The sequence below is a fragment of the Rhinolophus ferrumequinum genome, chromosome 3 (genome assembly GCF_004115265.2).
Source record: "Rhinolophus ferrumequinum isolate MPI-CBG mRhiFer1 chromosome 3, mRhiFer1_v1.p, whole genome shotgun sequence".
NCBI lineage: Eukaryota > Metazoa > Chordata > Mammalia > Chiroptera > Rhinolophidae > Rhinolophus > Rhinolophus ferrumequinum.
In genome coordinates this window covers 21,308,163-21,334,793 of record NC_046286.1, presented here as the reverse complement: position 1 = coordinate 21,334,793, position 26,631 = coordinate 21,308,163, and the positions used below count along the sequence as shown (strand labels likewise).

The 26,631-nt window shown below is 42.7% G+C and overlaps 1 protein-coding gene across 1 annotated transcript in view; it reads right to left on the bottom strand.

Moving 5' to 3' along the window:
• Window positions 1-12,627, bottom strand: part of LRRC1 (leucine rich repeat containing 1) — a 113,808-nt gene extending 101,181 nt beyond the window's left edge. Inside the window, exon 1 of the mRNA XM_033103184.1 lies at window positions 12,204-12,627. Coding sequence (XP_032959075.1) covers window positions 12,204-12,362 — 159 coding nt within the window. The 5' untranslated portion in view covers window positions 12,363-12,627. The remainder of the gene's footprint in view (window positions 1-12,203) is intronic.
• Between the last annotated feature and the right edge of the window lie 14,004 nt (window positions 12,628-26,631).

Here is a 26,631-nt window from a genome sequence, read left to right as displayed (position 1 = left end):
GCACATTGCTATCTGGTGACCTCATTCTTAAAATGATATTTCAGCTCAGTACTCTTCCTTAATGATGCAAAAATAAGGAAGACAATCATGAATGTCTCTGGTCCCTTTCACAGAACAGACACAACTTCGGGCTCATCAGGTGGCTTTCGGTGCAGGCCGCATGGTCTCCCCACGTTTGACCTTGAGGAAGGAAGGCCCAGTTGTTAGGAAGAATGGCTCTCAACCCAGCCCACCTCAGCCTTACCCCCCAGCTCTGCTACTGACTAGCTGTGTGACCTTAGCGAGTTAATCCATCTCTCTGTGCCCCAGCAGTGTCCTCAATGGTAAAACAAAGCTTTTTATGTAAAAGGCAGTTATGATTGCTGTGAGGATTAAATGGGTGAATCATGGCAAGTGTTCACAAGAGTGCAAGGCATGCTGCTCAAAAAATGTTTGCTGTCTTTACTACAATATCATTGCCAGGCTTCCTCTCCTAAGTTCTCGGTCTCACAAAAACGTTCGCCATTTCCCCAACTCAAGTACTTACCCGTCCCTACACTGTTCTATTCCCTGTACCAGCCCTCCCTAAGCCAGTAAATGGCTCTGCCATCCCCCCAATTGATAAAACCAAACACCTAAATCCAACACATCAGCAGGTCTTGTGGACTTTACCCCCGCGATGTAACTCATTACTCATTGCTACCACCTTCGTCTACGCCACCATCAGCCCTTCAGAGACCCTTTCAGTGAAAAGCCTCCTCTCCCGGTCTCCCCACTTCCTTGTACTCTTCGTTCCTACACACTAACCTCTAACCAGCAGGCAGAGGGACCTTTCTAAAGCATAAAGCAGACATCTTATGGGATAATGGCCCCCGGCCTCATACTTCAATGGATGAAAAGAATCCAAACTCCTCAGCGGGGTTCTCCAAGCCTCACCACATCTTCACCTTGATTTCCTCCTGCTCTCCCTGTCATACGAAGTGTTCCAGCGGCGCTGGCCTTCTTTCTGCTCACACACTCACCGAGCTCATCCCGGAGCCTTTGCAGGGACCGCTGCCGTATTCACATGGCTGCCGTACTGCGTCCGGGCAAATGGCCCCTCCTCCAGGAGGCCTTCCCGGAGTTACAAAGAAACCTCGTGGCACGCTCTACCACATTCCCGTTTTGTTTTTTTCTTAACAGATGTTGTTACTACCTCAAATTCTTATTTGCTTATGCATTTACTGGCCGTCGCATTTACTTAGAATGGTAGCTCCATAAGGACAAGGCCAGATACCTGCCTTGCTCCATAGAAGTATGCCTGAAGCCCGGTCAGCACACACCAATATGCGAGGTGAATAAGGGAAGGAGGAGAGAGGGTCTATCCCTGGTCCCCACTCCTGAACTGTGCTGCCTGGGAAACCTGACACCAACATCTAGTCAGGAGGCCAACCGCTCAGCAGGAGAGGAGAAAGCCTAGCCTCCATTCTAATGGACTCCTTTAAAAGCCACCTCCGTCTGTTATTAACCCATAGGCACTCTTAATCCGAAATCCCCAAAATCCTTTCACTTTGGGTTGATTTGAGTGTCTCTCAGGCACTCAAATCAACCCAAAGTGAAAGTTTCCAACAACCACCTCTGAATTGCTTGAGTTCATTTAATAAGGAGACAAAAAATCCTAGCCAAGTTGCCTGTTTTACTCCCCTTCTAAAAGCTGGGAAAACGCAACTGACACAGGGTGAAAAAATGCAGTGTTCAAAGGTTGTTGGTGTGTCAGGGGGTGGGGTGTGTGAGTGTGAGTGTGTGTGTGTGTGTGTGTGTGTGTTAACCAAAGAAAATCTGCTGATCATTTTCCCTTAATTGGTTCTGGGAATCAACAACCGACCACAAGAGGGTAAGTATTTGGAACAGCTTCTCCTTATTACTGAATCCTTGATTATAATAATTAAGCCTAGACTTGTGGTTCTACTAAGCGTCACAGAGCAACCTCACAGAGCACGTGCACCAGTGAGGGACCATCCTCCTCAGGTTAGGGTTGTCGCATCAAGTCAGAACATTGCATAAAATTGGCATCCAAGGATGTCAGAACTCAAAGGGACCTTGACAGCATCCCTTTATCACTTAGATAAGGAAACTGAGGCTCAAGAGATGATGTGATTTGCCCAAGGTCACAATGCTAGTGTTGGACAGAGCAAGGATAAGAACTCGGGGCTGACACCCAGGCCGGCACTGACTTCACGCCAGCATGAAGCCACCCATTCATGCAAAGAGTGCAGAAGCTCAGCTCTTCCCGGAGTAATCGTCAAGCTCTGCTTTACAGGTCTGGCCCAAACTGACTTATAAATCCGCTCCCCGGCAGGGCTGCAAACTTCCCCAAGAATGCTGCTCAAATATGTATTAAACGTCTGCTCTGTGCCAACCACCCTGTTAGGGCAGCAGGAATGCAAAGAAAAGGTGTGTGGCTTTAAGGAACTCGCTTTGATGGGGGACAGAGATAATTACAAAGAGGGAAGAGTAATGACACAGGTCTCCCCAGAGACCAGAGACAGGTAAGGGAAGACTTCCCGAAGGAACGTGATCTCCTAAACTGGGTCCCATGGGATGGAGAACAATGAGCCAGGCAAAAAGTAAAGAAAGAGTAAGTGACAGTACACAGAGTAAGAAAAATGAAGACTCAGAAGCATGAAATGATATATCGGTAACTAAGGGCAGCTAAATTGTTGCTGAAACACAAGGTTCAAGTTGGAAAGAGACGGGAGATAAGGCGGAAGTGGTAGGCAGAGGACAAAAATATTGCCAGGTCGTATCCTGCGGGTGTGAAAAGCCACTGCAGCAGGAAGTCACCCTTCACGTGAGTGTTTTAGAAAAGATCATTCCAACCAAGTACTGAGGAAGGATTTGAAGGAGACCTGAACGAGGCGTTTGGGCCTCTGCCACAAAACAGTCAGTAACGCTGACAACGATCAAACTTTACTTGGTTCTCTCTATATAACAGGCACTGTTCCCAGTATTTTATACATTAACTCATTTCCTCTTCACACCCCTTCATGAGGTAGGGACTATTACTACCTTCTGTTTACAGATGAGCAAACTGAGGCACAGTGAGGCTGAGTTACTTGTCCGAGGTGTCACACGAAGAGGTCAGTTTCCTAACCATTATACGGACGTTCTCTGCAAGCAAGACATTGGGCTTAAGCCAACACTTTAGTAGAAGGGACGGGGGAAGAGCTAGGTCCACAGTCATCACACCAATCTCGATGCTCACGCTTCGTGCCCCCTCACATCCGGCCTCCTGTCCTGCCCCCTGCTCCAGAAACAGAACCCCGAGTGTGGGTGTCTGCTCCGTAACACAAGCTACCTGCAGTGAAAACCAGAGTCCTGCTCTCCTGACACTCCAACAAGCCTGCTCCGAGGGTCCACTGCAACTCTTGGCTTGTAGACCCATGTGGCACTCAGCTGCGTGAGGAATTATGTGAAATTCGTCTCCCCGACTAAAGAGTGTAGGCTACTTGAAGGTAAGAATCAGATGTCAGACTTCCAAAGACCTGGACAAATATCTGATTAACTGCGGAAAGCCTACCTGATGCCTTTTCCAGACCGATGGGCAGGAGTCACAGTCGAAGATAAAGGCAGCAGAGAGGACAGAGCCAGGCTCCAGGCCTACTTTTCCAGCCCCCAGAAACACCACAGGACTTGGCGTCAGGAGTTGGGGAAGTTAACAGCCCATGTTTCCATTTTTGCTTTGACACATCACTTTACCTCTCCCCATTTTCATTTCCTTAGCTGTAAAGTGGGTAGATTTCTAATCTCTAGACCTCTATTCAACTCAGATTTACCAAAAAAAAATTTTTTGACAATCTAGCAACACCTGTTAAAATGTGTAAAGTGTATACCCTTTCATCTAACAATTACGCTTCTTGGAGTTTATCATAAAGAACAATTTGCACAGGTGTACAAAGTAATGTGTACAAGAACATTTAATCCAGCTTGGCTCATCATTGCAAAACATTAGGAACAATTTAAATGTCTGCTTATAGGAAAACAGTTAAATACATCGATGATGGTATATGCAAAACTTTGGAATACTACAGCACCAGCAGCAAAGCTAAAATACACATATACATACTGCTATGGAAGATATCCAAGACACAGTATAAAGTAAAAACAGTAAGTAGCAAGGCAATTTATACAGCAGGGGTCCTCTTTTCCTTTTAACAATAATAAATATAAGATGGTTTGCGAAGAGAAAAAACAAATTAATCAGGATACCTTCTAAAATTGTTAATGGCTGGTATCACTTCGAGAGAATCAAGGAAAACGTCACTTTTTAAAAATTCTTTGAATTATTTTAAGCATCCAACACGTATCACTCCTGTCATGCGGTACAAACAAGGCTACCTCATCGTCCAAAGCCAGGCCCGTTGCACTCACAGCCTCAGAGCTCTCAGCATCTTCTCAGTGAAGCATCTTCCAAACCAAGCAGCCAGAGCCCAGCTCGCATCCTCAGAGGCGGGGAAACTACTTCCCGGCCACCACAACTGTCCATCCGACTGCAGCTCCAACTTTCCACCGCAAGTCGGCAGGTAGCCTCTCCTGCTGATCTTTTCCCAGGACGTGGGTGTGGGTGGTGGAGAGAAAGGTGAGTGGGGCGGTCCAGTAGACAGACTCCTCTCCATCCAGCCGCGCTATCTAGGAATCAGTCTGGAACACGCTGTAATTAGGTGCAACACCTCCTTCCACCCACCACATGACAAACCCATTCCTTGCGGTTCTTGGAAATAGAAATACCAAATGTCCTCCAATTGAGTCAACTTCTCTGGAATCTAGAAGTTATAGCCTCGATAAGAAAGTCCTTCAAAATAATGATGAGCAAAAATACATTTTTTTTCATATTGCATCTTATTTCTCAGAGTTCAAAGTATTTTATACCACACACACACACACACACACACACACACACACACACCATTAGAGCTTCTAAAATACCACATGCAATAGTAAATTACCATTCCTGTCCACTAAATAATACCCAAGAGAAAGTAAATGGACATGCAAAAGTTTCTTCTATGCATTTACTGAGATCTGGCCCGTGATCTCACCGTCCCTCAGAACTATCGCATGAAGCAGAGGACACACATTTCTCGCCTTGTGTCCTGGGCAGAGTTCTAAAACCAGCCAACTTGCCCCAGACTTGTGAGCAGAGAGAGAAGCCTGCAACACGCACTGCACCCTCCCCCGCAGCGCCCTACGCCTCTGCTCTATGGCACCACGAGACCAGAGCTGCCACTGTTGTCATCACTGCTAGGACATGTTTACATTGCTATTTCTGACCCTTTTGCACAACTATCAGCTACACTTTACCCCCAAATTTCAAGTCTGTGGTAAAGGGTCCTTTTTAAGGAAATCCCAAGTACCTACTTAGGACAGTACAGAAACTGCAAATTCTGGCAGAGACGATAATGCACTGGAAGGTTGCAATGCGGGGAGGAATGTCCCCTTCTCACTGGAAGCCCCCGGGAAAAGGGGAGGGCAGGCTCATTGTGCTATTTTACCAGCATGACTCGACCATTTCAACTCTAGAAAAGTTTTAAGAAGTGAACAGCTTTACTTTTTCTCAAAGAATTGAGCTACTTACTTAAAAAGACACGCCAGCGATGACTGACTTCCAAGTTACTCTTGAACAACAAAAATGCTCTAAGTATCAGTCTTTCAAAGCATCAGCAGAGGGTGATGAAACTCAAATCCATGAGACAGTACACACACAGCCCAGAAACATTTTACTCAGAAAACTGGAACCCACAGGGTTACCAGTACTACTGAGGGTGCATTTTTATAAGCTCGATGATCACAGTTACCTGAAACCCCAAAATGAACAAACTTTTCCCATCCGTAGCACCTCCGGCTGTCCATCGTTCCCCCTCGAGCCAAGGCCTACATATAAAACTCACTATGTCTTACTGAGCAATTCAAAACCTCCATTCAGGCACACCCCACTATCGAGGAAAACATGTCCAAAGAAAGGAAATAAACGCCTCAGACTAGTGTCCCCCAAGAACGGACAAAGGGCCCCCCAGATGACCAGCACAACACGGAGAGTGGCACTGGACCAGAGCCGCCCAGGGTTACCATGGCGGGTGGGCCATCCCCCGTGCCCCCACAGGCGGGTACGCTTTCCTCTGGCCTTGCCCAGCGGAGCGGGCTCCTGACAGGCTGCCCTGCATGCATTCTCTGCCCTGGCCCAGAGTCATCGTTCTAAAACAGAGATCTAACTGTACTGCCCCTCTGCTTCCACACCACCCACAGGCCACCTCTGCCTCCAGGACAGGGCTCATCTATCTCCTCAGCAAAACTCCCGGCCGCTCAGGCACCCCCTCATTCTAGCCACCTAGAAAGGACTGGTTTTGACAACAACGTGCTTCCCCCCTTCAGTCTAGTGTAAATCTTACCGCCTCTAAAGCCTTCCCTCTGCTCCCCACAGAACATGTGGCACCTAAAAGGGACACCTCACTGGGCTCTGCAGAGGCTCCCTCCTAAGCACGCGTGGCACTCACTGCTAGGTGCCCTCACTCCCCGGGGGGCGCCCAGGTGCCACAGGCACAGGCACAGCTAGAATCAAATGCTCACTCCCTGACCTTGACCAAGTTTCTTAAGCAAGCCTCTCGAATAATTTTCTCAATTAAGTCTCAGTTTCCCCATTTGCAAAACTGAAATTATAATGGCTAAAGTGAATTGTTATTCAGTTTAAGGAAAATAATTTATGTAGAGTACTTAATACAATGTTTGGAGCTCAGTAAAATCTCAGTAAGTGATGGCTATTACAATTATTATTAATATGCAGCAGATACTCATTAAATGTTTCTTAATTAAAGAGGCTCTAAGTTTACCACTTCTCTAGGTCTCAGTTTCCTCGCTTGTAAAGTGTAGGAGGTGGAGGGGGAAAGGGACAGGAGTGGAGGAAGGAGGTTATACCAACACATAAAAGAATCAGAAAACAATCAAGTGCCCAATTGTGTGATAACAACAGTATATCTGAGAAATGAGACCTGTTTCCTTAACTTGGGAAATGCACAGATCACCACTATAAAGCCAAAGGACTCTCTTGGATCCCTGACTCCTAAGCTTTGCCTTAAATTATTTTTATTATAATGTTATTTAAGTATGTCCAAACCTAAAACGAGGTATGTACTCCCTATGCTGAACTCTTACAAAACGATCAGGGGAAGCAATTTAAAAATCTTTAACGTGACATATGATGACGATGCCATTTTACACAGTGCATGGCTGCCCACAATGTATTAAGTACAACACTACCTCAGGGCAGGTTCCTGGCAATTCTGCAGGCCTGCACCGCCGTGGGCTCTGACCCCTTCAGCTATTCATCACTCTTCTCTAACAAACTGCCATGAAACCTTTGTTCGTGCAATTTCCAGCCATCATTTGACCCAAACACATGATTTCTGCATCAAGTTCACATCTGTTTTTCCCCTTAGCTACAGACAATCAAAGGAGTACTCAATCAAACATAGGCAATAAAACCTCATGGCACGACTCATTTGTAAAGTCCTTGAGATAGTACAGAATCTATGATTTTTAAAATTCTTTAAAAGAATATGAACAATGTAATTCTGGTTTTAAAAAATAACTTATAACCTCCCAGAAAAATGTCCTCAAACTCCAGTTTAGGAAACAATGGTTTACAATAAATGTCTTGTCACAGTATCCAGAAAGATCTTAGCCATCTTAGACCTAACCATAAGTGCTTTGCATACACTCTCTCTTTAATCCCCAGAGTAACCCTATGAAGGAGGCATGACTATAACACATAAGGAAACCAAGGCTTGAAGAAAGCATCCAAGTGATGAAGCAGCATTTGACTTGATCTGAGCGCCCCGGCTCCCCGCTCCTTCAGGACAAGCCCTAAGAGCCTCAGAAGAAGACAACCAGCAACGGACAGCAGGAATCCAGCCACGTGGGAGCGAGAGATGAGAGCAGAAAGATGCCATTTTGAAGGAAGAAATGACAAGACATAAGATTTAGTGACAAGATGAATGGAGAGAAGAAGGTAAATCCATGGACCTGTGAGACAGGAAGAATGTGTCTCTCATCCTGCAGAAATGGAACCAGTGAGAAGACAAGCCAGGTCAGAAGACAAGACCTCAAATGAAACACAGTGGGTTTAAGGCAAAAGGGACTTATTCCAAGTGGGGATGGATATACTCTTTAACAGATCCCAGCTGGAGATATCGAAGTCACAGTCAGAGAAATTATGTTTACAGTGCCTAAAAATTATTTCAAAAATATAAAGTCAAAAATGTCTGGCACAGAAGAGACAGAGAACAAACACTGGCAAGAGAAGATCATCGAGTTGTGACGGACTTTGTCACTACTAATTCCAATAGATTGGTGTACAGCAGGAGTCGGACTTTCGGAAGCGGCACTGTGATGGCTCAGAAACGGGCGGTCTACCCAGGACAGCACGCAAGGAATCATTCATGCACCAAGCACATGAGTACCCACTAGGTACCAGATACTGTCCTAGTTCAGCCAGAAACATTAGCCTTCCTGCTCTCATGGAGCTTAGGTTCAATCTAGTTGGGGAGACAAAGAAAAAGTGAGCAAGTATATACTCTGGAGTTAGGGAGTGACACGTGTTCTATGCGTGAGGAAAAAGAATAAAGCAGGATGTAAGAAAGGATGACAGGCAGGGGCAGGTTATCTGAAATGTCACCTGGTAATCATAGAAAGAACTCGAACTGAACGCTAATAAAAAGGAGGTGACACAATGAAACCAACGTGTGAGCTATAAAGGTTTGAAAGCATTCACTTGAAACATCTGCTGCCTATTAGACGAGGCACTGCACCGGTGCTAGAGAGATGACAGTAAAATGTACATATTTGAAGGTATTCGAGAACCAGTGCACACTGAGGGGAAAAACTGATGACATCAAACGCACAGAGGAAGTACAGAGGGGCAGGCAAGATCTTGCCGAGGAAGACAAAACAACTTCACCACTAGACGATCGTTACTTCTGAAGGCACTTTCGACTGTAATATTTTCTGACTGTATCAGAAAAGCATAGATGCTGGAGCAGTGACATGCTTAAGGGAAAAGAAAGAAGCAGGGGGAAATTTGTATCAAACTCACCAACATCCATTCCACAGATAAACAGCTGTTTATTGAGCAGGACCTACTGGATGCCCAGCTCTGTGTTCACAAAAGTGAGCAAAAACACGTGGGCACCTGAAGTCAGACTGTCTCTGTTAACACCCATCCCAAAGGGATCGAGCTGGAGGAGGTGAGGGGAGTAGGTGACCGGGAAAGGGATGGTGAGACTATTACCCAACCGGGGCCCGACTAAAGATGAGTGTTCTAAACCCTCCCTCTGGAACAGCAGCACTGAGAAGCTGTCACAAGGTGGAACCACTGCGGAGGACGGTCGGTGCAGGTTCAGCGGAAGGTTAGATTCCGTAAGTAACCATCAGGTTTGGTAAGTGTAGTGCTCACTCCACCCCACAGTCACCTCATCCATATTAAAGCCATCTGTGTCCCCACACAGCTGTGAATAGCTTATAGGAATCATCCCTTCCTTCATCTCTGTTTCCAACAACTAGCAGATAATGGAGGGTCAATAAATGTTTGACTGAGACCAGTTTTAATGACATGCGTAAAACGGGGAGGGGCTAAATAACTGAGGGTATGATGGGGGTGAGGCCAGATTCCTGGCAGGTAGGACAGAGCTGTTACAGTTGGTGGACACACGTACAAGGGGACGATCAGTGACTGCATCTAACCAGCTGGGCAGCCCTGAAAGTCACTTCAGTTCTGAGTCTCAATTTGTAAAATGAGGGGGTTGGAGCAAATCAGAGGTTGCAGATCTTTCAGTGGAGGAAAGGGGATACTTTTCATTATCTTTGCTATTGAGGTAGGGGGTAAAGGACACCCCCTTTGGCTGTGCTTCCAAACAAATTACAGCTGGTATGGCCACCACCACAAGGACTTTGGAGGGTTGTCAACAAGAGAGAGCGACTGGTGATGTGGCAGGTAAGGAGACAGAGGTTGTGGGAGGGGACGAGGACAGCAGTGAGCAGTGTTGATAAGTTAGATCTCAAAAGGTGAAGCAACGGATGGCCCAAGGAAAGGCTATAACTGTGAATAACCTATCTGTGCTTTCAACGTGGTTGTTTGTATCTGACTTGTACACACTCATGCTGCCAATGCACACAATAAGTCAGAATCAGATTTCATACCACCTTAAAAACTACAAAACTAATTTAAGAGCTGTAGGAGAAATAATTACCCATAAGCAAGACCACCTTTAGCCTTTGAAAAGTGTGTTATTTATGGTATTTACAGAGTGCTATCAGACTGTGTTTTGAGCTCCTGAGAAGTTTCAATTTAGGACCAGTAGAAATACCTGACATTTCCAAAACCCATAATTCCCATACCAAGTTGAATTCCCCAACATTACAGGAAAACCCACAACCTCTGCAGAAGGGAATGAAAAGCCAATCCAAAGGAAATTTTCCAGTTCTACAAAAGAAAAACAAACAAACAAAAATACCACAGAGCACTGAAACACTTCTAGTTGAACAACTTTTCACTCAATCTTTAATAACTTCAGTCTGAAGCCCTTGAATAGTATTAAATTACACATTTTATATTTCTGATGATAGCAACCTAAAACTTATTACAATTTAAGGCAGTAAGTGAGATTATGACTTTTATGTCAAATTTAAGGACGCTAACGTCCAGACAAAACCATGTGTTTGAAAATGCCTGCAAAATAATAAATGCCTGAGGGAACTAGATGAATTTTCTGCCTCTGAGCTAAATAAAGTCTGGGGTGGTGGGGGGTTTGCAAAGAACCCAGTGAGGATAATCCCCAGGATTACATAAAGCAAACCATCCAATCAATTCCACATGAACCAAGGAAAATTAATCCAAGAAGAATAACGACACTTTAAATATTGAGAAAAACACTGAGTTCTGCTTTTAAAAACACCGTCAGCGATGGAGAACGTATCAGGTCATTCTAACAAGCCAGAACAATTGATTCGTGTTTTTGTGACAATGTCTTGACTTTGGGTTAACGAAAGGACAAGAACCCTATCTGCGTCCCAACGCTCAGGCCTTCAGCTCCTCTCCTCCACTCCCAGAAGCCTCCCTACTTCCTGCACACCTTTGGATTCTCGCACATTGACTTCCTGCACACCCCTGGATTTGCGATACTTTCTTCCTTCAGGGTCACTCAAGCTAAGTCCCTGAGACACGCTCGAAAGGTTAAAAGTTTGCAGTCCCCGACCCTCCGGGAAAGCACCGTCAGCACGAGTGGCTTGACAAGTTCACCCACGGCATATGATCGATTTGTGTAAACAACTCTAAAGAAGTAACGCATCACTGCTAGGACAGAAGTCAGCAGGCTGACAGCGGCGGCTGCGGGAGCGGCGGCTGCACGGCTGGCCCGCCGGGCAGAGCCTCCGCTGACAGTCACCGCGGCGGCTTCCACACAACAGGTCCACGCGGGCAGGGCCCACGCGGCGGGCACCTGGGCACCTGCCCCCCGCTCTCCAGGCGCTGCTGTCCTCCCGCACCCCACCCCCAACCTCGCGGCCGCTCCGGGGGCCAAGGCAGGCCGGCCAAGCCACAGCTCTGACGAGCCCTCCTCACCCGCGCTAAGGCCCGGAGCACATTCCTCGCAAGATGCCGAGATAGCGCGGCTCACTCGCGCAGTGCCTGCCTCCTCCCGGCCCTGCCCTGGCCAAATACGAGACACTCCTCGCCTAGTGGTCGGGGAATGTGGGGTGAGGGGCCTGGCCCCGGGAGCGGGATGCCGGGCTCGGTCCTTCCAGCAGGAAACAGCCCGAGCCACCTGGCTCCCTACCTGACCCGGCACAAGCGCCAGGTCTTAGTACCTAGACGTGGTCTCTAAACTCCTCAGCCAGATGAGAATGTTTCCCCAAATCGCGCCAGCTCTAGGTGACTACTTGGAAAACATCAAGTCGTCTGTATAAAATGGGAAAGAAACTTTTACCAGCGGGGAAGGGGGGGGGGAGGTAAAAGGAGAAAGAAGCAGGTGAATGCAGGTAGAGGTGGTTCCTGTGGGACCTGCTGGCCGGGTCTGGAGAAGGAAAAGGGAACAAGTGGAGAGGGAAGGGGACAAGTGGAGCGGGGTGCGGAGGGGGCAAGGGCTGGCCAGGCTCCCGGCGCTCCCCCAGGGCGGCGCTCAGGTGAGGCGGCCACTCACCTCCGGCAGCTCGCGGAGCTGGTTGGCGTCCAGCAGGAGCTCCTCAAGGCTGCGGGCGTAGCGGTAAATCTCCTCTGGGACACAGACCAGCGAGCAGTGGCGCTTGTCGATGGTCTCCACATGACGGTTGCACCGCCACAGGGGGATGCACTGGAACATCGCCGCCCCGCCGCCGGGTCCCGAGCCGCGGAGACACGGGCTCCAAGCCCGCTCCGCCCGGCGGCTCCGCTCCGCCAGCTGCCCACTCCGCGCTCGTCGGCTCCCGGGCTCTCTCGCGGCTCGCGCGGAGCTTCGCGGTCCGAAACGCTCCCACGAACCTCGGGCGGGAGCCAAAGCCTCGTCCCAGCGCCCCCGCCCGCCAACCGGTGCGTCCCCTCCCACCCTCCAGTCTAGCTGCTGTCGCCGCTGCTACCGCCGCGCAGAGCTTCCTACTCGCTGCCGCCGCGCGACTGAGCATGCGCGCCAGTGAGCGCGCGCCGAGGGCGTCTCCCGGCCCGGGGATGCTCCGCTCCGGGTTTTCCCGGCGACCTGGATCCGGAGAGGGGCGAGGAACCTGTGGGCCCAGCGCTCGCTGTCCCCCAACTCAAATTGGGACTTAAGGAGCATCGGTGCCTCTGAGGAAGTCAGACTCGATGGGAGACTGGTACAAAGATCAGGCTGAGGAGACGCAGTCTGAGGGGAGCAGGACAACGGTGATTTTTAGTTTTACTTAACTCTCCTCTCCTTGCTCCCCTTCCCCAAAACAACTTTCTCTTCCGGGGTCAGGCAGGACCGCCCCGAAGCGTACCTTGTGCGCAGTGGGCGCTCCAAGCTACGGGATGCCGCGTGCTTTTGAGGAGTCTCCACAGCCCTGGCTCTGCTTTCTTGGCCAGTGGTGTGCCCACCGTTCACAGAAGCGCCCGGAGTGTGAGCCCCACACCGCGGCCGGGCCCTTGCCTTGGCCTCTGGTCCGCGGGCACCGCCTGCAGGCTCTGTAACCTGGGACCACATCTTCAGTAATCATTGTTTATATATCTAATGAAAGGAAATCCTCCTCCCCATACCACCAAAAGCATAGGAGTCAGAGAATCTGTGAGATTCCCATATGTGTGGATGCACCCCATCAGGAGCCCAAACGTAAAAATGTGCTGGTAAATGGGAGCTTGCCCCTGGCGAGTAGTCTGGGCTGGTGTGGAGGCATAAACCGGGGAGGTGGGGCAGGTCGCGCAGAGCCTGCCTGGTGAGCGCCCTCCATCCGGCTCCTGCTGTCTGCACCGACACCCAGTCCCTTGAAAAGGGTAGATTGCGAACCAAGAAGGAGTAGCTGGGAAGACCCTGGAAGGAATGTTCTCTCGACCTGGTTCATACCCAAGGACTAGGGCCAGAATCCTGAATTGCTCCCCTTCACCTGTAACTCTTTGTGTCGCACTGTCTCAGGATAAGCAAACGGGTTCCTTCCAAAAGGGTTGCCGACCAGATCAAAGCCAGTCACATTGCTGGATTATTTCTCGGGGTCTACTCTTACTCCCCTCCAGGCTGCCGGCTAGTCCTCACACTTTCCCCTTCAAGTGTATTCAAACACCAGATTCCACCTGTGGCCTCTGCCACCCCTATTCCACCCCACCGCACCCTCTGCCAGCTGCCGAAGCTAAAATCTGGAGCCACAGAATCCACGTTTCTATAGAAGACTGAAAGCTGAGCATGCTCAGTGGCCAAATTAAATTTTGGTCTGAAACTAGTTTACGCAAGGCGTACAGAGGGTGCCAAAAAATGTATACACATTTTAAGAAAGGAAAAAACTATTAAAATTGTAATACTCAATATATACTGATAACAAAAGATGAATTCAAGTCACATTTGACTTCTGCAATGACAAGAGGTGCTCCAAGTGGTTACCATCAACATCCAGACACTTCTGATTACAGAGAACTACTGCTTGAGCGTAGATAACATCTCTTAAAAATGTACATACAGTTTTTTTGGCACCCTGGGTGTGTGGCTCCACAGACTCCTCCTAGTTCCAACTGTGCACAGGACAGTTTCCCTGGGGTAAGTGAGCGAGGGACTCTTCATCATTTCAACTCTACTAGGAAGGCTCCTTTCTTCCCAATCAGTGAGGGTGGGTCTGAATACCTACTGCCTTGTCCTTTTCATTTCTACACCAGCATTATCACCTTAACTCTAAACCCAGGCAATCCCTAAGCTCCACTGACCTACCCACTTTGCCCTCTCTTGTTTGTCCTGTTGTGATTCCTACATTCTCAGGAAAGGCTAGCTGGACTTTGAAACTTAGCCGCTCTTCCTTCATTCTTGCATTCCAGAAACCCATTTTGTGCCACCTTAGTGGAAAATTGGGGTTCCTGACTGAGAGACTGAATCTGCCATGGTAAGCAAGTCACTGTCTTTACAAGTTTTCCAACTGCTTTAACAAAAATAAAAATAAAGAAGGCCTGGCTCCCTCATCTTAATCTGTTGACTTACAGAGGGTTATCACACTAGGTTATTTTAATAAACACCAAATGTGTTTTAAAGATGTGACTAATCTGTGTAAAAATTCAAACCTCAGTAAGCATTCCCTGTGTGCCTCTCCATGGTGCTTACACTTCCTTGTGTTATGATTATTTTTGTATTACCTTAATCCCTAGGAGACTGTGACCTCTTGGACAACAGAAACTTGCTTTCTCAATTCCTGCAACTACCACAGTGCCTTCTGCACACTAAAGGATCAGCAAACTTGTGTTGACTTTAAGGGAAATCAGTGGCAGAATTCTTGACTTTCGTTGTTTCCAAGGATCTGCCAAGACTGAAACATTAACTGGTAGGAGAGATAAAAATGAAAACACCTTGTCAAATGGAAAATAGGGAATGAATTCTTTATCCTCCTAAAGAATTTTAAGCCTTCCCTATTGATATAATTTCTAGTTTCTTTCCCATATACAAATGAGTTTGACACTAAACATAAACAAAATTTAAGACCGTCTAAATCAATTTCTTTTTGGAGTAGTACAATTCATTCATTTTCAGTGTGAACCATTTTTCACAACTTTTGGAATTAGAGAGGTCTGGCTTTGGACTTTGGCTCTGCCACCTACAGCTTTGTAGAATTGGATGAGTTACTTAACTTTTATAAGCCTCAATTTCACCATCTTAAGTGAGAAAAATGGTCCATGGCTTGTTACCAAGATTAAATGAGATAATGTAAATAAAGTGCTTAGCAGAGTGTCAGGCACACATCAGTTCAATCAGTAGATCACTATTCACTGTGTCAGCCAGCCTTCTGGATGACCCCAACCATTCCCGTCTCCTAATGTCTCCTGATTGGTCTACATAATCAACTTCTATCTTTGTCTCAGAACCAAAGTCACCACCTTAAATATCTTTAATTTCTTGTTACCATTAAAATTCTATCCTCCATCCTCTGTTTTTTATTTGGAACATTTAGCCCATTTACATTTAATATAATTATCGATATGATTGGATTAAGTCTTCTATTTTATTATTTGTTTTGTTTGTGCTACTTTATTTTTGTTCCTCTGTTTTCCTTTCCCACCATCTTTTGAGTAAATAAATATGTTTTATAATCCCAATTTGTCTATTGGCTAGTTGTAGTCGTTGTTCTAGGGATTACAATATGCATCCTTAAATTTTCAGTTTATTTAGGGTAAATATACCAATTCATGTAAAACATCATAAGACCTTTGTAATTATCCCAGGTCCAATTTGCCACCTCTCTGGTCCTTGATGTTATAGTTTTTATATGTATTGCATTTACATATGTTGTAAACTCCACAACAACATTTTATAATTTTTCTTTAAACATTCATATGTATTCTAAAGAAATAAGGTAAAAAAATAGTATTTTATATTACTCACATATTTACTATTTCCAGTATTCTTCATTCCTACCTGATTTCATTAATTTTCACCTTTCAGGAAAGATGAGTTGGCAGCAATTCTCTTAGTTTAATCTGAAGTGTCTTTATTTCATCTTAATTCTTTAAGGACATTTTCAGTGGATATAGAATTCTAGATTGACAATATATTCTTTCAGGACTCTAAAAATGATCCATTTTCTTCTGATCTCCATTGTTTCTTATGAGAAATCAGCAATACTCAAATTGGTACTAACTTGTATGTAATGTGTCATTTTTTCTGTCTTCTTTCAATATTTTCTCTTTGCCTTTTTTTTTTAGCAATTTTATTATTATATGTCTGTATTTATCTTGATTGCAGTTTATTGAATCTTGACTAAAAACATAACTCCCCAAATGTGGGATATTTTTAGCCTCAAAATTGATTCCCCCAAATTTTTTGCCCCATTTTCCCTTTGATACTCCAGTTTTACAGATGTTAGACTTTTTGGTATTGTTCCACCGATAATTGAAGTTCTGCTCTTCTCCCATTGTTTGCTTCTCTTTGTTTTTCAAATTGGATAATATACAGAGGGTGCCCAATAAATGTATACACATTTTAAGAAAGGAAAAAAAAACTATTAAAATTACACTGATGGTAACCACTTTGAGCACCTCTTGTAATTACAGAAGTCAAACATGCCTTGCTATCTTTTGTTACCATTGTACATTGACTGTTACAATTTTAATAGTTTTTTTCCTTTCTTAAAATGTGTATACATTTTTTGGCACTCTCTGTATAGGTTTGGCACTCTCTGATCTAGGTTCAAATTTGCTGGTTCTTTCTTCTACCTTCTCAAGATACTATTAAGATTCTATCATCTCAAGATACTGTGAAATACAACTTTAGATAGTGTATTTTTTAGCTATAGAATTTCCACTTGGTTCTTTTTTATTATGTAGTTTCTTTGCTGGGATTTCCTATTTGTTTGTTCTTTGAGTATATATGTTCCATTACATACCTGGTCATAGTTATAATAGCTGACTTTAAACCCCTTGTATACTAATGCCAACACCTGGGTCATCTCAGAGTTAGTCCCCTTGAGTGCCTTTTGTTTTAAATGTGCGTCTGTCTTTTCATATGCCTAGTGACTTTGAATTACCTCCTGGACATTATGAGTGATAGGATCTCTGGATTCTATTATATTATTCCAAAGAGTGTTAATTTTTTGTTTTGTTTTAGTTTAGTGTTCAGTCAGCTTGAGTGAAATCAAACTCCAAATTCTTGAGTCTTAGTCCAATCAGGCTGCTGTAACAAAAATACTATACACTGGGTGACCTACAAACAATAGAAATTTATTTCTCACAGTGTCTGGATGCTGGGAGGTCCAAGATTAAATAAAGCATCAGTAAATTTGGTGTCAGGTGAGGACCCACCTCCTTGGTCATAGATGATGGTCTTCACTGTGTCCTCACATATTAGAAGGGGACAAGAGGTCTCTTCTTTAAGGGCAGTAATTCCGTTCACCACTTTCTAAAGACCTTACCTCCAAATACCATCACTTAGGGATTACATTTAAATATATAAATTTGGGGTGGAGGACACAGATATTCAGTCTATAGCGTCTGATTTTCTCTGTGGTGGAGGGCAGCTGAAATTTTGTTTTCAGTTATGTCATTCTTTACTGAGCTGCTTGGGAGCTGAACTGTACGTGCATAATTAAGGGATCAGCCAGAGATATGGATAAAGTTTATATGCAAAATTTGGAGTTTGCACTCTCACTCAACCCCTTCTAAGGTTTCCCCCTCTCACTTTCCAGTTACCATGGTCACCCCAACTCTGATCTTTGGTTGCTCAAGACAGTCAGACTTCTCTAAACATTAGCTGATCAATTTATACATTAAATTTTATCTGTTCTATGTAGTGGAGAAAAGTGACTATGCTTGTCAAAGCCATAAAAACAGAAAACTCACCCACTGTTATTCCTTCTTTCCAAGCATAGACTCTCTTCAGTTTCTGCTTGCTTTTTGGTCACTCTCCAATACCTTCAGATAGTTTTTCATTTTTTTTTTTTTTTATTATTTCACCCATCATTATAATCATTATCTGTGGGAAGGTTGGTAACTAGTCAGTCGTAGCTGAAAGAAAAAACACTTTCCCCTGCTTTATATTAATTATAATCATTTATTCAGCTCCACAGATTGTAATAGGATGTGAGCAATCCAAAATTTCACGTTACAAAGATTTTAATCTGCTCCATTCAGAGAAGTTACAAATGAGCAATTTGAGTTTCATCTGCTTTTCTGTTTTTCTCAATCTCCTAATAGATGTGTGAATGATGAGTGAAATATTGAACAACATTTTGCCTCAGTGGAAATGAGCCAAACACTATTTCTCATGTGGGGGTGGTGTAAAGAATTTATCATTTTGCATTGAAGTTTTGCCTCTGCCGCTACGAGGGATGAGATCTTGGGTGAATCATATTAACTCCAATATTCATTTTCTTTATTTCTACAAAAAAGATGAAAACTGTCACCCTCAAAAAGCTGTAGAAAAAAATTGTGGATTAATGTAGCGGCAAGATCTTTCTGTACTGCAAAAAACTACACATTAGGCGTTAGCCATTGTCAATACTCCTTTCTCAAGTTAACAGTTAACCAGCCAGAAGAAAGCCTACCGTGTGAGTGCTTTGTTTGGATAAACAATACATAAATTATCGGGTTGATAGAAATGAGACTGTAAAGTATCTGAACTTCAGAGGGACCCAATCAAAACTAGCACTTGCCACTGAACCTATCTTTTTCCAGGCCTCTGCCTGTGCTTTACACTCTCCTTCTCCAAAAAAAACAGAAATAGGTGAGGTCAAGCCCAGAGGAGGCTCACAAACAGCCTTTCCTCAGGTTGTGACAATGCTTTACATTTGTGCGATGATTTATAGTTTAAAAGAACCATGAACATACATCATCTCAATTTATCAAAATGTGTTTTTTAGTCATTTAAATAAATACGTGCTTTATTTATTCTCCACCTTGATCCATAAAGGATTTATGAAAATCATATAGACCAGCTTTTTCTTGTAACACTCTCATTTTATAGTTATGCTTCCTATGATATAAATTAAATCAATATGGACACTTAGTCTTCCCTGAAGGCTAAGACCCACTTCGTGAAAATAAGAGAAAATGACATATGAGCAGAACTGTGCTCCTTCTAATAATGAGCAGTGCCATCCAGACAATTCAGATACCATTGCTATATAATAAAAGTATGTTGATCAGTCAACTAAAATCAACCTAAAAGACGTCATGATTCTGCAGTTAAATTTGCACCAATTGGTACAGACTTGGCTAGAAAAATAACACCTTTTAAGACCTGCCAGAATAACGTGAAGTTATTGAAAAAGCTTTTTTTAATTTCAGCTGTTTTGATGTATAATGGACATAAAATTATAAGATATTTAAAATGTACATCATGGTAATTATACCGAGTTCATTGAGAGCTTGCATCATGAATGAATGTCAAATTTTGTCAGATGCTTTTTTTCTGCAGCTACGTATTGAGATGACCATATGATGTTTTATCTTCATTTTGTTAATGATGTATCTCATTGATTGATTTGCAGATCTTGAACCATCTTTGCATCCCTGGAGTAAATCCCACTTAATTATAGTGTATGGTCCTTTTAATGTATTGTTGAATTTGGTTTGCTAATATTTTGTTGAGGATTTTTACATCTATGTTCACCAGGGTTATGTAATTTTATTTTCTTGTGGTGTCCTTCTCTGGTTTTGGTATCAGGGTAATAAGTTTGGTAAGAATTGGAATTCATTCTTTTTTAAATGTTTGGTGGAATTCATCAGTAAAGCCATCTGGTCCTGGACTTTCATTTGCTGAGAGGTTTTTAAATACTGCTTCAATCTCCTTACTAGTAATTGGTCTGTTAAGACATTCTATTTCTTCATGATTCAGTCTTCGTAGATTATATGTTTCTAAGAATTTATTCATTTCTTCTAAGATGTCCAATTTGTTGACATATAATTGTCCATAGCAGTCTTCCCCACTCCTCTGAGCTTCCTGGATCTGGATGTCTATTTCCTTCCCCAGGTTAGGAAATTTTTCAGCCATTATTTTTTCAAATAAGTTTGCTGCTCATTCTCTCTCTTTTCTCCTGGGAACCCTATAATGTGAAACTTAGTCCACTTGTTGTTTTCCCATAAGTCCTTTAAGCTATCTTCATTTTATTTTCTTTTTATTCCTCTAATTGGATGAATTCTACCGCCCTGTCTTCAAGTTCTCCGATCTTTTTTTCCACTTCATCTGGTCTTCTGTTGAACCCCTCTATTGAATTTTTCCGTTTAGTTATTGTATTTTTAAGCTCTGTGCTTTCTTTTTGGCACTTTCTAATATTTTCTCCCTTTGTTGAAATTCTTGTGTTGTCATGTATCGTGTAAGCATATTTCCATTATTTTGAACTCTATCAAGTTTATCACTTATCTCCATTTCATTAAAGTTTATTTCTGGAGTTTTTAGATAAAACAGCCACCTCTCCCAGTCTTGATGAAGTGGCCTCATATAAGAGATTAATCTTATTGTTCAGCCTGGCCTGAACTCTTAGTCGTCTCTCAAACCTTTGTGATTGTTCAAGTTGCCTTCTTTGTTCTTAGTAGCTCCAGTAATTGAGGGTGTGCCAGATTTATTTTAATGTGGGCATTTTCTGATTCACCCAATGTGTAGGAGTCACTCACCTAGTTTCTGGATTTCTTTCAGAGGAAATTTCTCAGTGTGTAGCCATAGATTTAGTGTTTCTGGAAGAGAAGACAAGTTCAGGAGCCTCCTATATTGCCATTTTACACCAGAACTCTGATACAACTTTCCTAAAGAAAAGAAAGAAAACTTCCAGGTTGACTATTATAATAAAATTTTTGAGCACCAGATAGCTTATTTTTCCTTTCCCAATTATATTACTAATAAAACCATAAAAAGATAAGATACATATATGTATGTATAGACATATATATATTCAAAAGTACAATACTTAGATTTTATTCAGTTGTATTTCCTTACTTCAGGGACACACAGAGGTATCCTCAGTTCTGATTTATTTTCTTTTCCATTATTTGATCAGCTAACCAATCTTTTGTTCCTATTTTCCCCCACAAAACACAAGGGAGAAATGTTTTCAAAAAGCGTCAATTTGTTGTAAAAGTTTTATTTTCTTAGTATGTGAGTAACTTATAAACAAATACATTTCTTGTTATTAATTCTACTAGTACCTTAAAATAGATAAAAATTAAAGTGTTTGGGTAGAAATGTCAGTATCCTACATTATTGTAAATACATCTTTAGGATATGCTAAATCAATTTATAGGAAGATAACACTACAAGTATGTCCTGCTTTAAGAAAATCAAGCATGAAGTTACCTAATCTTATAGCAAATTTCAAAGGGGAGATGATTTCTGCTATCTCAGGATTTGCTGCTTTACCAAAAGGATTTACTGCAGGGTTTAAATGGATCATTATTTTAATGCATTGAAATTGATTTTTATTTACCAAAAAAATAGTTTCATACAATTTTGTAGGTATACATCTAATATACAAAGACTAACTTTAATATTAGTCTTGAATGTGATATTATGTTGCTTGAGAACAGTTGAGCAGACAAACACCTGTGAAGACACTACTCTGAAAGTCTTAAGATAATTAGAACCACCAGACAGTTTTAGCCTCTCTTAGACACACTATGTAACAAGAATTGGAAAATCATATTAAAGTCACTACTTGCTAAAATCCACATACACATAAAATATTAGAAAAGCTCATTTTACCAGCTTATTTCAGATTTTTAAATTTCTTCAGTGATATAGAAAATAGGAAACTTCAGATTTATACGCAAAAACTCAAAGCAATTCTCTTCCAGACCATAAAGTACAATTATTAATAAAAGCCATTGAATTAGGAATTCAGTGAGTCTCAGATCTGCTTTTCAACAAAATAACACAGGACATCATAAGATTGACCTCTTCCGTGCCTCAGTTTCTCATCTCTAACCAGAGGAAATGGGTTTAAAAAAAGTATGCATATATAAGGTCTCTGATAACTCTAAAAGGGCTTTGATTCTTCTTCCTCAAAATGTTCTGCTCATTATAACTTTTAGCAAAAGTAAATGGCCCAATGTCCATTATAAATAAATGATCCTATCAGGTTTTCATTTTTGTAAACAGTTTTCTTCATGATTTACAACCAGTGCACCTCAATTTTTCCATTTTCACATTTTCCCCTTTCCAATGTAATTGTCATCATTAAATCTGTTTGCCTCAGAATATTTACCTATCCGTAGCCCCTTATAGTCCTTTCTTTATCTGTTCATCTGGCTCCTCCTTTCTTTCTACCATACTGAGAAAGAACACTTCAAAAGCAGAACTTGATAAGTTTAATAGAGTGATTGGCAGTCATAGATAATCCAATAATTAAATAATGTCTCTAATAAAATAGACTCTCAGTAAGTCATAGAAATGGGAGAACACAGGATGTCAAATCATCATTTTTAGATCTACCTTTTTAATCTCCAAGCAGGAAGTATTTATATAAAATACATGTTTTAATATTTATGCAATAAATATTTTATATTTGTGCTACTTATTTAGTATTTATGATATAAATACTAAAATATATATGATATAACCAGTAAAACATTTGTATTATTATATAAATACTAAAATATATATGCTATAACTAGTAAAACATAAAATGTTTACTAGTTTTACTAGTAAAACATTTTACTAGTTATAGCATATATATTTTAGTATTTATATAATCCTTTTTATAAACCTGAAAGGATACAAATATCAAATTTCGTCTCTGCCGTTGCCCCTTGGGAGGCGAAAGCAACTAGGCAGCGCCATGCCTAAGGGCAGCCAGCAGGAGCAAGGGGAGAGAGGAGCCAGGATCATCCAGAGACAGAACACCTCACTCTGGGGAGGTGGCTGGAGTACACGGCGACTTAGTTGGGAATAAGAAACAAGTTGTCCTTCAAATGTGAGCTGGGAATAGTATGTATATTTCACCACGACTACATACCTGATCTTTGGCTCTCCCTGAAGAAGGAAGTTGTGTGTGTGTGTGTGTGTGTGTGTGTGTGTGTGTGTGTGTCTCTACACACCAAAGAGGAGGAAATAGAAAGTGTCCTAAGGAGAGAGCCAAAGGGGAAATGGTTTTAAGAAGTAAACCAACTCAGAGGAAAAGTGTAATTATGCAGAGAGTGGAAACTGAAAGATTCAGATGGTGTGATAGTTTGCAAGACTATGCAAACGAAGTCATTGTTATTATTTTTACCTCGTGGATTATGTTGAAGCTGTATTACTAGTATAGCCAGTTACTCTGCTAAGCAATCTTTATGTTCCCAATAAGTCCCTTATGTAAACACAGGACTAACTTCTATACAAGTAATGAAATATGACTGGACTTATCACAACCCCCAGGCTAGCTTTGTTAAGACTGTTTAAACCATGTGGTAGGCAGACTAATATGGCCCCAATCATCTCCACCTCTTGATCTTCATGTTCTTGTATTATTTCCCTCTCTTGATTTATTGGTTTGCTTCTAGTTGAAAAAGTACAGCAAAAGTCACATGATTTCACTTTCAAAGTTGGATTATGGCTTCCATCTTGTGTGCCGTCTCTTGGATTGCTTGCTCTGGAGGAAACCAGCTGCCATGGCCTGTGACAGTCCTGTGGAAACATCCCCATGAGTAAGCTTGGAAGCAAATCTCCTGAAGTATGTCAGTCATGTAAGTGAACTGGGAAGCAGAGGATCACCCCACTGAGCCTGGAGATGACTTCAGCTCCCGCTGAGATCTTGACTGCAACCTCATGAGAGACCGAACCAGAACTACCTAGTAAACTGTTCCTGGATCCTTGAACCACAGAAACTTTCAGATAATAAAAGTTTGTTGTTTAAAGCTGCTACATCTGGGGTAATTTGTTGCCCAGTAATCGATCTCTAATGCAAACCATAATAGGTAACAGGTAACAGCGGAAATGCTGTGCAGAAGAGCCAGCATCAAGGTAGTGAGGGGATTGAACAGGAGAGAGATGCTCACTAAGTACCTGTGTGGTGCTAGGCAGCAGGCCCGCACCTCACAGACACACCTTAAGTTATTCCCATTACACTGTCAAACTGGCACCGTTATTCCCATGTTACACTTGAGTAACCTCAGGTTCAGAAGGGTTATCAGGGGTGTCCAAACTGCCGCCCGCCATCCATTATTAATTGACCCACAGCAAATTCCAAAAATACATTTAGTTTACTTAAATAAACCAGGTGAGGCAATACGTACTTCACCTCGAGTGAGTGGCCCGGCTGTTTGTGTATTTTACCGCATATGGCCCTTGGTGAAAAACGTGGAAAAAAGTTTGGACACCCCTGGGTTAAATAATTTGCCCAACTTTATACCACTAGTAAGTAGCAAACGCCAGATTTTGAACTCTGGATAGCATATACTATACAGAGGGTGCCAAAAAAATGTATACACATTTTAAGAAAGAAAAACTGTATTAAAATTGTATTAATAATACTCACTCTATACCGATAACAAACAATGAATACAAGTCACTTGTGACTTCTGCAATTACAAGAGGAGCTCAAAGTGGTTACCATCAGCACCCAGACACTTCTGATTACGGCGAACTACTGCTTGAGCAATATTGACCAAAATGTCCACTTGTTATACATTTTTTGGCACCCTGGTATATATATAAAGGTCCTGCTTCTGTTACAATCCTAATTGCAATGGGAATGGAGAACAAATATAAGACTTCATACCACTGGTAATGAGTGAAAATGTACCCAGATGAACCTTTCAGACACATGCCTAACATTTTATGTGATAAGAGCTAAAGTAGGGTATGAGCAGAGTGCTGTAGGAACATAAAGAAAGCAACTGCTTGTAGTGGAAAAGGGATGGAGAGAAAACCTCACAGAGGGGTTACATTAGAAATGAACAGCACAGTCGTCCTGTTACCCCTAGAAGGTCCTGGGCTCTAGAATCAAACTGACGTGGATCCAGACCAGTTAGTGTCTCTGACCTGGACAAGTTGCCTCTTGCTGCCATAGTTTCATTATCTGTACTGATTAAATGAGGCCATGCATGTAAATTGCTTGGCAGACAGTCAGGTATATAGTAAACACTTTATAACCTGTTTCCCCGAAAATAAGACCTAGCCGGACAATCAGCTCTAACGCATCTTTTGGAGCAAAAATTAATATAAGACCCGGTGTTATACTATATAAGACTCGGTCCTATATTATAGTAAAATAAGACCCAGTCTTATATTAATTTTTGCTCCAAAAGACTCATTAGAGCTAATTGTCTGGCTAGGTCTTATTTTGCTCACTATTAATAATATTGTCATTGTTTTTTCTTCAAAATTGACTTTCCTTTAGTAATTGTGTAATTATTAGTACTACCTTTTATGCTCATTAGTCACTGTTATTTTTCTTAAGGAATGAAAAATACATTTCCCTATGCTAATTAGGCAAGACTTGAAGGAAGCTTGAAACACGGAATATGAGAAAAGGAAAAGGGGGGTTAAAAAATGTATGTGTTTGTAAGAGAATGATTGTGCTCACACAATCAAATGAACATCTCTGTGAGCAGAGGCAGAGAGGGAGGCTGGCATGTGGACTCTGTGTAGGGAGCAAAGACTGCATTTCATTACCTTCATACTGTCATAACAGCATCAGGTTCACAGTCATTCATTCATTCAATCTATAAAGCACTCACTCACTCTTCCATTCAGCAAATACTGACCAAAGCCTATTCTGTTTCCATGAGGGTAGCATTGTAGAGCTCATATTCTAATAAGGCAAGACAGGCAATCTACACATAATATACAAAATAAAACTACATACGTAAAGTATGAATACATTTGGAATGTGTTAACTGCTGGGGAGATGTTAAAGCAGGAAAATGGGCTGGGAAGACGAAGGCGGGTGTTTTAGCTAAGGTGATTGGGAAAGGCTTAGACGAAGGAGGGGCAAGATGCTGGAGCTGACAGCAGCACATCCCCTTTGAGTGCTCCCATGGCCAGAGCCTCCACTCACTCACTCATGTCTTGAATTGAGGGAGAGAAAAAGAATGAGAAGACTTGGTGTTAATTGCAGAGTGTCTGATAAATTAACTTTGAAAATGTGAAGGCTATGATGTCTTTTGCCAGCTGCTCCCATTGATGGGTCATTTTTGCAGTAAACAGCCACATTGCCATGACGAACATCTTTGACAGACACATTCTTGACCCACACTGACCCAGGAAGAGCTTCACTCAAAGCTTCATGGTGTATTTCAGCAGTACTTTCAGTTGTTACATTGACTGGAGCCAAGGTGACCACCATGCCGGGTTTGAAAACACCGGTTTCCACTCAGCCCACAGGGACAGGACCAGTACCACCAATTTTGTAGACATCCTGGAGGGGCAGACGCAAAGGCTTGTCAGTTGGTCGAGTCGGTGGCAGGATGCAATCCAGAGCTTCAAGCAGTGTGGTTCCACTGGCACTGCCATCTTTGCCAATTACTTTCCATCTCTTGAACTAAGGCATGTT